Source organism: Peromyscus californicus, unplaced genomic scaffold (genome assembly GCF_007827085.1).
Source record: "Peromyscus californicus insignis strain IS unplaced genomic scaffold, ASM782708v3 Scaffold_17__1_contigs__length_78620276, whole genome shotgun sequence".
Classification (NCBI taxonomy): Eukaryota; Metazoa; Chordata; class Mammalia; order Rodentia; family Cricetidae; genus Peromyscus; species Peromyscus californicus.
In genome coordinates this window covers 46,509,271-46,526,120 of record NW_026294469.1, presented here as the reverse complement: position 1 = coordinate 46,526,120, position 16,850 = coordinate 46,509,271, and the positions used below count along the sequence as shown (strand labels likewise).

The following is a 16,850-nucleotide window of genomic DNA, read 5'->3' as shown; positions in this document are numbered from 1 at the left end:
TTATGTAGAATCTGGTGTAAACATGGCAACAAGCAGTCATTAACCTTAACAGAAATGTGTAGAAATAGCTTTTTCTTCAACGTGACCAGATGTCAGGGCATCACAACCCCAGTCAGGCTTCACCCCATTGTTCAATGTTTCCCACACAGCAGAGGGTCAATGCTGACTCCAAACAGTAAACAGAGACTCTTCATCCAGATTTCACCAATCCCCTCAGCTGCTCAATTAGTCAGATAAACCCACAAGGAGAAACGAGCCTGTCAACTTATTAACCTTTAAGCAAAAAGTCCTTAGTTTTCACACTGCAATACAAAGTCTATAATATACACAGAAAAGGCATCACATTCCATCTCTGTTACAAGAAACTGAATATGTATGTCCATAACCAGCTACTTTTTTCCCAAGGCTAAACAGCAATGTGGGTGTCTTTTGAACAATGCAAAAGTATGCAGGCATCCTGAAATTTTTGCCGTGGGTGCTAATCAGAATTTCAGATCAAAGCTGAAGATCTGGCAATTATGCTTGTTTCTACCATAGTGTGAACAGTGTGAATGACTGTTCAAGAAACAAGTATTTTCTGGCTTATATGAAATATTACTTTAGAAAACTAATGATTTGATCACAGAAAACAAAAAAAAATCACCTTTGCAATCATCCTCCAGCAAATCTCCTTTAAAAAGTTTTAGTATTAATCTCCAAAATATATCTAAAGCTTGGTTGGTGCAATGGTGCACACCTATACCCTCAGCATTCACGAGGATGACATGGGAGGGTTGCTATGAGTCTGAGGCATGTACAGTGAGCTCCAGGCCAACCAAGGCTGGAAGACAGACCCCAAACCGACCAACCAACCAAACATCAAAAGTTAATCAAATAAGTGTGATATTTGTGGCTGAATAAATGGACTTAAGTGTAATAAAACTGGGGTTGGAACTAAATTTCCTGAAATAAAAAGAAATCAGAGTTTCTTTATTTTGGTGATGTTCGGTATCCAACTCAAGGCTCTACTACTGAGCAACATCCTCAGCTTTCAGTTTTCTAATGTAGGGGCTTCCAAGGAACAAAGAAACTCTCAGGAATGAAACTCTATCCACCTCAAAAAAAATTTACAGCCAGGCGGTGGTGGCGCACGCCTTTAATCCCAGCACTCGAGAGGCAGAGCCAGGTGGATCTCTGTGAGTTCGAGGCCAGCCTGGGCTACAGAGTGAGTTCCAGGAAAAGCACCAAAACTACACAGAGAAACCCTGTCTCGAAAAACAACCAACCAACCAAAACAAAACAAAACAAAAAAAAACAAAAAATTTACATAAAAAAACCTCACAAATAAAAATTCAAATACAAACTTATGTAAGTTAGGCCAAGACAAAGGTACAAAAAATAACAATTTTCAATACTTACTACCTTTTCCACAATAGTAGGTGGAAAGTAAAAACTATTTAGTGGAATATTAATGAGGCAGATAAAATTAACTTAGCATTATTCTAGAAAATAAAGCTCTCAAAGAAGTAGCACTGTGATTCTGAGTTTGGGGTTGCAATGGAAATAAACTCAGAAGAGAGGGAGAGACAGGAAATAATGGAAGACATATGTAAGTTACACCTACTGTAACAGGAAGGATTCCTCATAAAAGAAACAGACCTACTAGTGAATCATATTAAACTAAAAACTAAAAAAGAAATATGTCAGCATGCCTGTAATTCTAGTATTTGGGTTACAGGAAGATTATTAATTGAAGTCCAGCCTGGGCTACAAAGCAAGATTCTGTCTAAAAGGAAATTGGAAAAGATACAAATGTAGTGTGTAGAAGGAGGGACCAGGAGACAAGAGAGTCCATCAGACAGCTTCAAATTCATGAATGGCACTTAGAAGAGGGGCCAGGGACGTCAGTGGGTAACTGTATGGAAACAAAGCGAAACATAGAAAACATGGGCAGGTGAATGTTTTTCTAAGGACAGAAAAAATACGAGAATGGAAGAAATTCTAGCTCCCATGGTTATTATTTCTTTGCAGGAAGTAGAAAAAGGAAGAATGTTTTATAGACTGGGTGCTGTCTTTTGTTTTTCTTGAGGATTCAAAGCTCCCCTTCAACCATGGACAAAAGTCAGAGGACAAACTGGGGTATCTGGATGCTGGTCCCTGGCTTCTGCCTTGTTTGAGACAGGGTCTCTTTGTTTGCTACTTCACAGGAAGCAGCTAGCTGGCTCACAAGCCTCCAGGGACTGTCTTTGCCTCCCATCTCACCTATTTAAGGAGCACGGGTATCACAGACACGTCACCACGCCTGGCTGGACGGGGACTCTGGTACTCAAGTTCAAATGGTCAAACTCAACCATCCTTCTACTGAAGCCTCCCATGTGCTGGATTATAGAAATGTGTAACCACGTTCATCCACCAAAACTCTTTCTGTCACATGCCCACTCCCTGCACCAGGGAAGGCATTAAGACTGAGGAGTACAGCCCTGTAGTACAGTGGGAACACTATCAAATCAGATTTCAGGCAATGTTTATTAGCATAGATTCATTTTTAGTACAAGTTTATTGTGCTTTTTGTACAAAGTATCTTTACTTGGTGACTTCAGGCAAAGATAATAAACTATATACTTTAACTTGGGAAGAGGCTGTTTGGGTTGTCTTAAAGAACAGTGGGGCGAAGTTCTATCAAAGTGTCTCTTTAGGGCTCGGGAAGCTACCACAGCATTGTCACTAGAGTAATTTAAAGCCACCCAAATATCAATACCTTTTAAGTAGGGAAATGGGCCAGTCCCTTAATGGTGCCAATGTGCAACAAGAGTCCCAAGTAACTCAGGTTCTTCTACCCTGTGCAGATTTTGCACTTGCAAGAGTAGTTTCTAGGCATAAATAACAACCATATCCTTTCACTCATTCATTGGGCACACAGATATTAACACACTATCAGTCACCATGCTAGGTACTTCCCAGCCCACTTAAAAGTGTGATTTTTGCTGGACGGTGGTGGCACACACCTTTAATCTCAGCACTCGGGAGGCAGAGGCAGGCGGATCTCTGAGTTCAAGGCCAGCCTGGTCTCCAAAGCAAGTTCCAGGAAAGGTATAAAGCTACACAGAGAAAGCCTGTCTTGAAAAACCAAAAAAAAAAAAAAAAAAAGTGTGATTTTTTTTTTTTCAATAAAGACTAGTGAAAAAGGTAACCCTTCTACTCACTAGGACCCTTTCCATAGTCAATGTAGCCTCCAGTAAATATTTAGCTCTGTCAACAACAAAAAGCTACATACCTTTTTTCAATAATACCCTCACTTTACTTTTCATGTTACAACCCCTCTCTGAGAACTGGTTTCCTCGTCTAAATGGAGATAATAATTCCTGTCCACCAATACCATATCCTGGAAGGCTTTGGGCTCTCTAGATAATATACAGACATATATAAAGCAGGTGAGTTGTCTATTTTGGCTATTGAGCTGACACACCATGATTATAAAACCATAATTGAAGTGTCAATGTCACATTTCATGTGTGACAGTTTTAAGTCAAATCTATAGCTAGACTTTGCAGGTATTTTTTTTAGTCAGCAATTAACAGGAGAATTGTCCTTAGGTGACCTGCCTTTTCAATCCCTGGCAACTCTTCAGAAGGAGAAAGTTTACCCAGCTGACCCTATGTGAGCGAGGGAAGCAGCTTCCCTGGACTCCAGGTACTGGCGCTGGTCAATTCTGCTCATGCTATGCCTGCTTAGAAGTTCTGGCTCATCTCAATAAGGAGGATCAAAAGCAGGACACCCAGTACTCTCCACTCCGCTCGCAGATGACCACAGCTGAAATACACAATGATCAAACCTTGATCGGTTTTGTGGACAATAACAAGCCTGCTTTTAGGCAAAGAGATACGTAAGAGGAATAAATTTTCCTTTCAGTATCCTCTATGAAAAATGAACCGTAAACTAATGTATTTCTTTCCATGGTGAGTAGGGAGGTCATAAAGGCACTCATTTAGCAAATACACAAGGATGGCTATTTATTAGAGACGAAAAATGCTGGTAAGGAAGTTGGATATAGAAGGTTTTTAGTTTTTCACTAAGTCAAAATTATATGTACTGGAAAGCATATAGTGCATTGTCCTGACATGACAAGATATATTCAATACCCCCTTAAAGATGACAAGGGAATTATTACACTAAACGCCTTTCTCATACTTTATCCATGAAATAAGTCTCGATTATGGTCACAATTTTATTGATGCCCCTTTTATATGGTAAATCAAAGCTTATAAACAGTAACCTAAAGGGACAGCAAAGAAACTTGAACAGAGACAAAAATGGAGAACAGAACACTCAGGAGATGGATGAATACAGGATAGTACCTATAATGGAGGAAAAAAGAAATTTCAAAGTCAAAACCATACCCTTATTCAGGTTATCCCTTTGCAGATTATTCTGGCGGTCACACTATCTGAATGCTAAACACTTCAGGCAACTGTAAATCACCAAAAAAAAAAAAAAAACCAAAAAAACAAAACTCTAACAGTAAAGAGGAATACACATAAAAAAACCAAAATGATCCTTTCTTGAGTTAAGCTTTAAATGATATCACAAGTTAAAACACGTGCACTAAATAAGAACAAGATGGAAAAGCCAAAGTAGTGAACCATGCTGGCTTCCCAGCTCTACACAACCCCATCAGTTTCTCAAGTCCTCCACTACAGCCTCCAACCACCAAGCTCCTGGAAAGGACAGTGGGAATCAGCAGCTTTCTCCATTAGTGTCACAAGAGCTCAGCAGTGGTAAGAGCTGGTTTCTAGGCTGAGGAATAATCTGGCTCTTCCAAATCTGGGGAGCAGACCCTGGCAGAGACTCCAACCCTAAGCACCTCAGGTTTCCTGTGGTAAACACTAGATCCTTCTGTGCCTAACACAGCAAGACACAGTTTTTTGTCGTTGTTGTTTTTTGTTTTTTTTACCACTAAGCAACAAGACACAATGACTGCAGACAGCTGCATCACAGCACCTTCAGAAATGGAACTGTTATCTGTCCAGATGTACTCCATTCAGGAAGGGACATCAAATGTGGAGCAGGAAACAGGCGTGTGTGCTAACTTTCCAAATTTATTTGGAGGCTATTTTGGTAGGTGGAGGTCAGTCCAACTGACCAATCATTCAGTGTCTGGGTTGTAATGAGCCACTCAAACTTGCTACCTCCTTTCAATCACTGTTCCTAGTCACACTGTTTTCTTATTCCCTCGCACACTTTCCTATCATAAGCCTGGCCCCTGGGCCCAAAGTGTCCGTGCCTTTTCCAGAAGGCTGGGAAAATAAAGTATCCACACTGAATTCTTTGAATTTGTCAATTGTTTTTAATAAATAATATCTGACATGATTAAAGATAAACATTAGACTGCTAACAGGAGGGAAATTCTCACTTTTTCTGTTGAGCACACTTTCTTTTTAGGAATGAAGGGCAATATTAACTTTGAGACTTTCTCTAGTCAAGTCTACAAAACCATGACTTTGAATTTTTTTCAATGTCTTCAGAGTTTACTGCCCAGTGAGACAAGCAGAAATGAACATAAAATCACACACACACAACATTTACAAAGCAAAGAAAGTCCTCATATTTTTCTAACCCAAGGCAGCTCTAATTCTACTAATTTTCTTTGAAAACTCCTCCCCTGCCAATTCTTATGTTTCAAATTAGAAAATTATTGCAAGTTCAAATCAAATATTTAACTGATGCAATTTTACTTTAGCTGAAAAGTTAGGTTTTTGTTTGTTTAACAAGAAGTGGTCTCACTAGGTAGAGTGGGCTGGCCTTGAACTCCAAGGTTTGCATGTGTCCGTGTCTGGAGTGTAGGGATTAAAGGCACATGCCACCACTCCCAACCTGAAAAGTTGGTTTTAAACTATTTCTCCTAAGGGACTTTCAGCTTGAACTTCCTCTGCTTACAATTTATCTTAAAGGGACCTAGCACTTTCTCAACCCAAACCCTAGAGTAAATCCAGCCTCACTGACTGGGTTAGTCACACCCCCTACAGATGCTTTTGTAGTTTCTTCATGGCATACATCATATGCGGCAGTCCTCTTTATGGACAGTATTCAGATTTTATAATGCACGCACTCACCTCAACTCTTCCAGAATGTCTGAAACAGACACTTTTCCTGTCATTTTAACTAAAATAGAGTTAAACTAACATTAAGCTTTTATGGTAAATCTGTTCTAAATAATACCTTGAAATAATACACTGAAGGGAAAGGGTTAACTCTCAAGTCAGCTCTATTCAAATCCTAGCCCTGCTACTCAAGACCTATAGAATTAACCCCTAAGTTTGGTTTCAACTCCTGTGAGATGGGATACCTATCACATGTTGTTTGAAAAGACAAAATGAAAAAAATGTGATGATTTTATGCAACATAAAAGCTCTCATCCCAGCTAAAAAAATAACTTCAAAAGGGAAAAGCTGTTATTATTTTCAAGTCATGTCTCAGGATTTCATTATGAAAGCTTGGGCTGGCCTTGAACTCACAGCCTCTGAGTACTGGGTTATTATTGCTTTAAATAAATCCAAACTAATATATTAAAAATGTGAATGTTCATAAAAAAGTTATTTACATCTTAAAAATAATTCTGAGTTAAAATACTGATAAAAATCCTTAAAACAGCAATAGTTCTCATGCCATTTAATAGCAGCTGCTAAGTCTAAGCCAAAATGTTACATTAAAACAGCTTACTTAGCATTTAAAATATAAAATATTGTATATATGCATGTATATGTAGCATATATTATATATATGCAAACTTAGATGCCAAAGTGAGGGGCTTATCTAATCATTGTTCTGATTTTTTTAGCAAGTACTAGCTAATTGTATCATCCCAAAGCCACCAAGACTTCCTATCCGTGCCGTCGGTGATTGGTGTATTCAGTGTAATGCTCCCCACACAGACTACGCTTTCAAAACAAAGTATTGTTTTACACAAATCCAATTTGCTTCGGTTAACAATGCTCTATTAATATCCAGTGGCATTAATGCAAGCTCAAAACTCAAGTGCCACAGATAAAAGTGGTCAGTGTGACCATGTGACTTCACAATGAACCAAGTCAGAACTGCTGATCCAAGTCAAAGAATTCAGTACTAGAACTAGCTCTGCATGTTCTTTACCAAAACTTCAAGACTGGGTTACAAAAGAATGTTTCACAAATAATAACACAGGCATTACTTCAAATCCCACACAACTGGCTAATGTCAACAAAGAGCTTGAAACATTTTTAGATAAAATTCCCAGGAAACACACACCTTCTGTTAACAAGAAGCAGTAGCCCTGTGCAACTTTTATTTCTAAAGCCCAAAATTAAGAAGAACCTGAAGAAACCTAACAAGCAGCATCAGAACCAAGTCAACACTGAAAAGCAATCTGCATGGAAACCCAGGAGTGGGCAGACTGCACTGGGTGTTTCATGGGATTCTCAGAGGATTGGATGCTATCTTCTGTCATCTCTCCCATTTTCAGTTCAGGAACTCAGAGTCAGAGATGATGTATCCTTTTTCTGAAGATGTATTAAGTGGGATGCTCCAGACTTAACCAATGGTCAAGAACTGCCCACTGACAGCCCAACTATTTGTTCACGGACAGGAACCCAGGGAAAGAGGAAGACAGTACAGACCAGACGGAAACAGACCTATGGACCCGCACTGGTGAAAGCAGGAGTCTGCTTCTTTTCCACTGATCTTCTCAAACTGGCTGTGGCTTACACTGGTAACAGAAGCCACACCAGTCTGAAATAACAGAACAGAGCCCCAAATCAGCAGAGGAACTGGGAAATTCACTTGAATTTCTAGAAAAAGAAGAATAACAGTAAGGGTAGGTCCCCATATCTGAGCTGGCCAGGGGCCAAACAGCTGTTGGCAGAGGCAGGTACAGAACAGAGACAGCAGCTACTGCACACTGTCTGAGCCCAGCAAGGCGGAACACACCTGTAAGCCTAGCCTGTGCGGCATAATGCATCCCAGGTCAGTGTAAAATACACAGTGAGACACTGTCTCAACAAAGAAAAGGGAAATCGATCCCAGAATATTAAAAATAACAATTCAAGGTCACCACAATGTAATATCTACACATTAATTTCTCCCCCCCTCAAATTAGTAGATGTACAAACAAATGAGAAAATGTTCCCCATTCAAGTGTTTGTGGCAGGGACCAAATGTTCTTTTCAGGACACAAACACTTCAAAATGACTATAAAAGAAGTCAAAGGTAAATCTGATTACCAACAGCATCCAAAAGAGAAATGAAAGCTTCATTGGAAACTTTAGAAATCCTAGATGTTGGTATATTTTAAAGAAAAGCACAATATTTGAAATGATAAATTCACTGAATGGACTTCAGGTCAGAGTGGAGATGACAGAAGACAGAAATAGATAAAATAACTAATTTACAGATGCAAGAAACTAAAAAACCTAGAAAAGAGGAAAGTACCCGTAGCTACAAACTTCGGGAGGTTAAAGGTAATGAGAAAACCTTCAGTCCTAGAGATGTTACCCATCCTCTATTGTTGGCTGACTTCTTCCCAGCAACAATGGAGGCCAGAGACACTGGAACAGTATCCTCAAAGGGCTAAGTGAGAACCTCTCCACCAAGGCTACATCTGCAAAACTATCAAGGGTATATGAAAGCCATCTTAAATGAAAACAGTATGTGTTGGTAGCCTGCTTCTATGACACGAAGTTCTCAAGGAAGGAACGTAACATTAGATGGAAGAACGCATTTCTAAATGGAGTTATTCTGGTCTTAGTTTTTATAAAGCTGTATGTTAAAAAGAAGAGTGCAGCAATGCATTGTTGGGTTTACTATTTATCTGACTATGACAAAGGCACTAGAGAAGTATTCTCTCTAGATTTCTCTATTTCTGCTGAATAAATTCAATATACCTAGTAGAGCAAGTACTGCTAGCCCCATGCATAGTACACGTCTTAGAACCTCAGTGCCTCTTCTTCAGAGGGGAAAGTCTTACAAACAGCTACAATGTGAAACTGCTCAAGTTCTAATTAATTAGTAGCTGCCATTTTCTAGGATTTGCCCCACTGCAAAACAGATTTACAGAATCATATCCCACTGAATCCACCTAACCCTGCTCTTCCCAGTTCTTCCTACCTCCATAAATAGTAATTCCATTTTAAAAACCGTAATGTTTCTCTTTCCATATACATTTCATCCAAACTCCAGCAAAGGCCCTACAATCCTCCCTTTAAAAACACTTGCATCTGAACCTCTGTTCTACCAAACAGCTCACCTTTGTAAAAATCATGTTCGGCTTCTGCTGTCCTGACTCCCTCCCTTAAACCCTACAGTATATTCTCCACATGGTAACCAGTCATATTAAGTCATAAGTGTAATCCCATCAAATCTGAGCTCAAAGCCCTCCCAATGTCTCCGCTATGCTACTCAGAGTAAAACCCCAAGTCTTTGTCACGATCTGCAAGGTTCAACACCAATCTCTAACTTCTTCTGTCACTGTCTTCTTGAGTCAATCTTGACCTCCCTGGTCTCTAAATCACACCAGTCACATTCCCACCTCAGTCTCAGACGCCCGCCATTTCTGAGTCTAGAGTAGTCATCCTGGTATTTGCATGGGGTGATCCCTTTCCTCTTGGCTAGTGTCTTATTAATTAAGACCTTCCCCCAACTACTCTAAAATGGCAACTAGGCCACCAATTTCTCTTCTTGCTTTAGTTTCTTCACAGTAGTACATCTGACCTATTTGCATATTGTCTCCTGCAACTAGAAGTCCTGTGACTTTATTTTGCTTACTGGCTGCTATATCCCCCACACTTGCAACAGTGATGCTGTTGATGTTCAGTAAGGATTTGGCGGGTAACTGAATGTATACCCATGTCACTCAGCAAGGAACTAACTCAACTGGTATTATGAACTTCCCAAACATATGCCAACTACAAGGAAAAGTCACTGTAAGCAAAAATACCAAACCTGAGAACCAAGAAATTCAACTTGTATCTCTCAGGTTCCAGTTTCACAGGATAGGCATGACCATAAATGTACATAGATAATGCATCAAATTTGACTAGTAATGTACAGATTTTTTTCCTTTGCCTCATTTTAGATTCCCAAATTTATCTTTGTTTTTACCCAGGTAGTCAGTTGTTAGCTACATCTACTTGGAGAATGAATACGAAAGCCAGACTACAGTAGCCAGTAACATGGATTTAGCAAGCTGGGGCCCCAGCAAAACTGAAATCTGACTTTGCTACATGCAAATGTTTATTAGGGTCACACTTTTACTCACATTTGGAAACTATTCACAGATACCACCCAAGCTGTGACCTATTCTTGTTCTTTCAGGTTGACTTTCAAGGAACCAAGCTATATCCTGAAATAATTACCAGGGCATAGAAGCAGCTCAGTGTTAGAGGCAATACGGCAATTGTTCAGTGTTTTACTTAAAGCCCTTGTTAAGTGACAGGAACTGCCAGCCCTGATACATCCAGTGAACAGATCTGTTCTAAGTACCTAATCACTGTATGAAAATTAATGAGACAAAAAGCTCTGATTCTGGTGAAGGATTAATTAACAACTGCATCATCTAAAGCGCCCTCCCTCCTCATTCTCAGGATGTCAACAGGCTCAAGTCATGACGGCAAAGTCTCCCTCTCCAGCAGCTCAAGCATCTTACAGCAGGTCTGAGAGATAGCCGAGATATGTGATACAGAGAAAGACCCTGGAAAATATTCTAGCATCAGACAGGGAAGCAAGTATAAAGTCTAGCTCTGTAGTTTAAATGGCTAGTAAACCATTTTCAGTTTCTATGAGGCCATTTTATTACTAGTAAATGTGTAAAAGACTTTTTAGGAATTAAATGAAAAAAAAAAAAAGCTCAGTGATAAAATCCTGTTGCCTCCTTACTCCCTTCCTCTTTTTTAATGAGAAAGGCAATGGCATCCTATGACTTGATAACATTAGCAAAATGATTCTAAACCTGGGTCTAAAAACAACTGCAAAGGGGACGTTATTTTTAAAAGAGGAAAAGGACAGGTGGGGTGAAGTCTGGCTTAGTCAGTAAAACAGTTAAGTGTGCAAGCCTATGCTTGTAATCCCAGAGCAAGGGCTCAGTGGCCAGCAAGCCTAGAGCCTAATCTGTGAGCCTAGGTCAGTCCAGGTAAATGGCTTCCGATGACCAATACCTGAGGTTGACACACACTTGCAAACTACAATGTGTCCCATCACAGTGGTAGCACAGCTCCACTCAAACATTTTCCTACGGTTCTAACTGTAATTACAAAATATGGTGATTGAGGAGGATGAGGATGCTGATGCTGATGCTGAGTCCAGCAGCAGCAGACTGTTTACCACCCCACACTTGCTAACTGTGCTCCCAATTGCACGTGTTAAAGGTGTCCATCTCGTTTTTCATACTCCACTTTCTATTTCTTCCCATAGGAGAAATCAATACTTTGATTGGGGGAGGGGGGCAAGTTTTTTAAAATCAACTCCTACCATCAATTTTTAGAGCTTCTACCCCTTTGAGAGAGTTTCACTATTTAACTCAGTCTGACCTGGAACCATCTAAATAGCCATGGCTGACCTCTACGCAAAAGCTCCTGCCTCAGTCTCCCAGAGCTGCAGGCACGCGCCACTATGCCTGGCTTAGTTTAGTGTCTGCCTTCTTTAAAACTCTTTTCTGCCCTTCTGGGAAACTGCTTTTCAAGCTATTAAAAGTCCCCAACACAACTTTAGATCTCCAGGCCCAATCCTGGACCATGCTTTCTGTTCCTTTATCAACTCAACCTTTCACTCATAACTAAGATACTTCGCCCATTTACATGCACGTACGCACGCACGCACGCACGCACGCATACAAACTTCCTGCCACACTCCGTGACTCTTAGAATAAAGTGTCTCACAAAGAATACAATTAGAAATCTCTTCATCCCACCAAATCCATTCCACTTCCAGTCTTTTCCAAGTCAGGGAGCAGAACCCCAGCCCACTATTCAATTACTCAAGTCCAAAACCTGGGAGTCGGCCTTTCTCACATCTAATCTGTTCTGTACAAATCCTTAGAATCTCTAGATCAGGCCAACAGTTTAAGATTTCATTTCCAGTCACACCTTAGAACACATTCTAGGGCCAGCAAAGATGTTCAAATAAAATAGACCGTGTACTCTATCGCACAGATTCCCTCAACAGCTTCCCACTACATTTACGGCAAAATATTCTGGCCTTCTATGTTTGCTACATGAACATAGCACTTTTCTCCTCACTACCTTTATAAATACAGTCTTTGTTCTGGAATGTCATTCTACCCATCGACTTATCCTTCAGGTCTCAGCCTCAATGCCACATTTATTTCCTCCCAAAGCCCAGTTAAAATTGGGTTTTTATATCCTGATTGGTGATGTTTCCTTTCATTGCACTGGAAAAAAAAAAACAAACAAACTATTATTTGTTATGTTAGTAATAACTTTCATTTGTTTTATGTCTGTGCAAGCAGACACAGCATCCGACTTGCCACACTCACTTATCATCCATCATCCCAGAGTTCCAGAGTGCTGTGGACAACAGTCACCCTGACCCGCCAACAGTTCCTAACTGGAAAGCCAAGCCACCAACCTTCTTTCTAGAACGGCCCCTAGCACAGCAAGGGTATTATCTATTCCCCTGCAGGTGGATATTTGGGGAAATAGTCTGAAAAGGCCAGTGACCAAAAGACAGCCTCGTCCTTTTCCCAGTAAGTTTGCAGAGCATCTCCCCTCTCATCTTCCTCTCACCTTCCATCATCCTTAGACCTGCCTTAGACACTTCATGGATAGCACAGCACTCAGCCACCAGAGCACAGTACATGACAATCAAATACGAGAGCATCACAGAAATTCTAGGTATCATTATTAACTAAGGGCTAACAGCACTCCAGTTTCTGTCAATCTCTATGGATGAGGAACAACTTCTGGAGATCCGGTCAGAGAACCCCATTGTCATGTGTTACACCTTTGCCTGCACCTCCCACAGCACTGAGCAGCGTTTCTGTACTATTCAGCATGGCAGGTATTTAACCCATTTGCTGCAATTCTCTTCAATATTTGCTTATTAGTTAGTTAACACCATCAAGGACTTCTGGTCGCTATACGGAATTTGAGTAGAGGCTGAGGGCCCACCTCAATGAATAGCATCTCTCTAGCGCGTGCTATGGAAGATAAAACTGAAGAATTCATTATGCTACTCATTGCACAACTGGGACTCTGAATCGAGCATTTTATAAACTTATGCATCTAGTGATGTAATTAAGAGAGTCTAAAATTGAAATCTTAGGAGTTTAGCCTTGTACCTTGAGGAGTCAATGCAAGACAAAATAAGAACCACAATAGCAATATTCTAAGAACTTAGCACGGCCATGGTCCATTATATCTGTTGCGTTTCTTCTTTAATTTTTACAATAATCTTGAAAGCTGAGGAAGCTGAGGTTGAGGGATTAGGTGACTTTTTCAACTACCACGTAACTGATAATCTGCCTATTTTTTAGATGCTCTAAACTGGACAAAAACACCAGAACCCAAGCCACAAGCCATACACAAACCAAACTCAGCCTTAGGGGACTTGAAGTGTACTATTACTCACAAAATGTGAAAAACAAAAATTTTCAACAGACATATGACACTTTTCAACTTAAATTCTACAACTTATAGGTATACTGCTAAATTTGGCTTTACTGAAATAAATCTGAAATGTGTTTGTATAAAAATTATGAATACTAAAAATGCTCCAATAAAATATTGTTTATCAACTCCATTTCTACTTGAGCCTATAAAGAAAAAAAGAATGGATATGAAAAAAAACCTAACTGTGAATAAATGTTTCAGGAAGTGTTTAGCTTCTGATATGACAAAATACAGCACTAGAACAGAAGTGGTATTATATAAGGCTAAATGATGCCAATCTTTTAAACAGTCCATAGCTTGTAAGGGTTGGGACCTACGCACTTACTTCAAACCGTGATTGTCACTTTATCAAACACTGGGACAAGAGAAATCTTGTAAGACACGAATGTAGGAGATCAAACCATCACAGTCAAAACAAATCACATAAACTTCTTCACACTGATCATCTCCACCTGTGTGGTACCAACTCTGAAGTCATAAAATTCCATTATAGACTTGCTGAGGCAGATGTCAAGTAATTCGACTCATAAAAAAGTTAAATATTAATCAGGTCTCAAAAGCATCAATGTTATCTTCAAATAATTATCTGAACCCCGAGGAAATAAAAGCCTTATGAGGCCATAAAAAAAAAAAAAAAAAAAAAAAAAAAAAAAAACAGAAGGAAAAGTCAATAAGAATGTATGAGAAGCGTTTTCTGTTTACAAAGTAAAAGGGCTTGCACAAAAAAAAACTCCATACTATTTTTCTGGACATCCTCCAGGGGGAGAAAATAAAATAAAATTCTTGTGTTTCCTTTTTTCTCTAAAGACTCATCCATGCCATTTTTTAGAAATACAACCCTCTTGCAAATATTTTATGTATATGAATGTTTTGCCTGCATGCATGGACATACACCACATGCATGCTTGGTGCCTATCAAGGTCAGAAGGCATAGAATTTCCCTGGAAGTGGAGTTACAGGATGTGGGTGCTGGAAACTGAACCCTCCCTGTTTGCCCCAAGAGCAACAAGTGTTCTTAACTTCTGAGCCATCTCTCTATCACTGCCCAGCAATGACGGAGCCCTCTTTCAAAAAGTTTACATTACAAACAAACAAGATCATGCTGTTATCAGGCACAACTTTTCCCAAGATTTGAGATTTCTATAGTCTCCAGGCGTGTTGGCAAATTAATCCTAGCGCTGGAAAGCAGAAGCAGGTGGATCTCTGTGAGTTCAAGGCCAGCCTAGCTATATAGCAAGCTCTGGGACAGTTAGGGCTATACACAGAGACCCTATCTTTGAAAAAAAAGAAAAAAAGAAAAGAAAGAAAGAAGGAAGAAAAGAACAAAAGATTTCTATAGTCCTCTGCATACTCATGATTGCAAAAATTGGGCTTTAATAATTAATAGACTACAAACACATGCTATTAAGATTTTCCTTCAAACACCAACCTTTCCACTCTGGATCCCTAATGGATATACATAAGCCATACACTACAATCTAAAAAGGACCCAGATGGTAGTAGGTTCTCTCCACCCTGTCCCAAGAGAGAACCTCTTCTAAACCTCCTCCACACTCCTTTCTCTGGGCTCTAAACACATGCGTAACTCAGAGAGGTGACACACTGTCAAGACAGGGTGAAAAAAGACAGGACACCACAAGATATATAACTGGATGAAAAAGGCTGCTAAGTGCTGCCTCTGCTGTATCGCGTAACCAGCCTAACCCGCTGCAAACTTTTGAAGGATTAAGTTACATTCCGCTGCAATTCCACACTTGACAGCTGAATCCAGAGATGCCAGCGAGTCGTTCCTCGGGTCCTGTGCTGCCACCTCACCAGGGAGAGTCAGCGGCTGCATCCTGAGGCCAGCACGCACCAGGGCATGGAAAGGGAGGAGGGTCTGGGCGAGCTCACCTTTTCCAGCTCATCGTGGAGCTCTGCCAGGCTGGGCCGGAGCAGCTTCTCGCCCAGCTGCGCGGCCGTGTGTCGATAGTGGTCGATCCTGGGCACCGCGTCCATGGTGTTGTGGCCGAAGGTGCGCAGGTAGTAGGTGTTGGTGTGGGTGTCATAGTAGTACTGCTGATGGTGTCCACTGCCGCCGCCCGAGTGCAAGCTGCTGCCTTCGCTCAGCACCGTGTCCCCGCCGTTCTGGAAGCTCACGTTGGGCCCGTCGCCTCCGACCCCCGCCGCATCCGACAGGCTGTCGTCCGCGGACGACGAGGCAGCCGGGTCCACGAAGTTCACGCGGAAGCGGCCCTTGGCTTCCTCGCTGCCCTTGGCCGTGCCGCTCTCACCCCCGGCTTTCCCGGCCGCCGGGGTCTCCTTGCCCGCCGCCCCGGCTGCACCCGCAGCCGCTGCCGCTGCCGCTGCCGCCGCCGCCGCCGCCGCGGCCCGCCCGGCGTTCTCGGAAACCAGGTCCACCTGGAAGCGGCTCTGGCTGGGGGTGGGCCCCAGAGGTCTGCCCAGCCCATCGCCCCCCGCCGCGGCTCCCTCTCCGCGCACCCCGCCGGCGTGACTCCCAGCCGGAGCATCCTCTCGACCGGAGGGCACGGCAGTGCCGGGCAGGTCCACCCCGGCGACGGCGGCGGCGGCAGTCAGCGGCGCGTCCCCATCCCGGGCGGGCCTCGGTGCGCCAGACGAGGGCGCCGCGGGCCGGGGCTCCATCGCCGCCCGACGCTCGGGGAAACCTGCGGAGCGAGCCGGTGAACGCTTGCCAACAGCGCGGCTCGGGTCCTCTGGCCCCGCGATCCCGCTAAGGAGCCGGATGCGAGGGTCGCAGCGCCGCTGCCGCTGCCGCTGCCGCTGCCGCCGCTGCTGCCACTAGCCCGCGCGCGGCACGCTCGCCGCCAGCCGCCGAGTGCCCGCGAGCGCGGCCGGCCCGCGGTTTAAAGGCGCGGCGGGGCCGCCGCGGCGCTCGGTGCAGCACGCGGGAGGCGGGGCCGCTCAGCCCGCCCCCTCGGCCCGCCCCGAGCTCTGCGCCGGCCAGCCGCGCGCGCGCCGACGAGCCTGGGAGAGCGCCGGCCTCCGCAGCCGCGCAGCGAGCAGGCGCGGCCGCACGCGCCCCCGCGCCGCCGACCTGCGCACCGCCGCCCCTTCCGCCGCCGCCGCCGCTGCCGGCGCCCGCTCGCCCGCCCGCCCGGGCCCTGGTGCCAGCCGCCGCCGCCGCCTCTGATGCCCGCCCCCCGCCCCCCGGCAGCACCGGCTCTGCGGACTCCTTTCGCTTTTTTTTTTTTTTTAAGT

General features: G+C 42.9%; 1 protein-coding gene across 2 annotated transcripts in view; it reads right to left on the bottom strand.

Annotated features, from left to right (window-relative positions):
• Positions 1–16,388, bottom strand: part of Slc12a2 (solute carrier family 12 member 2) — a 75,049-nt gene extending 58,661 nt beyond the window's left edge. For both annotated transcript variants that reach the window (XM_052742222.1, XM_052742224.1), the window contains exon 1: positions 15,525–16,388. In XM_052742222.1, coding sequence (XP_052598182.1) covers positions 15,525–16,274 — 750 coding nt within the window. In that variant the 5' untranslated portion in view covers positions 16,275–16,388. The remainder of the gene's footprint in view (positions 1–15,524) is intronic.
• Between the last annotated feature and the right edge of the window lie 462 nt (positions 16,389–16,850).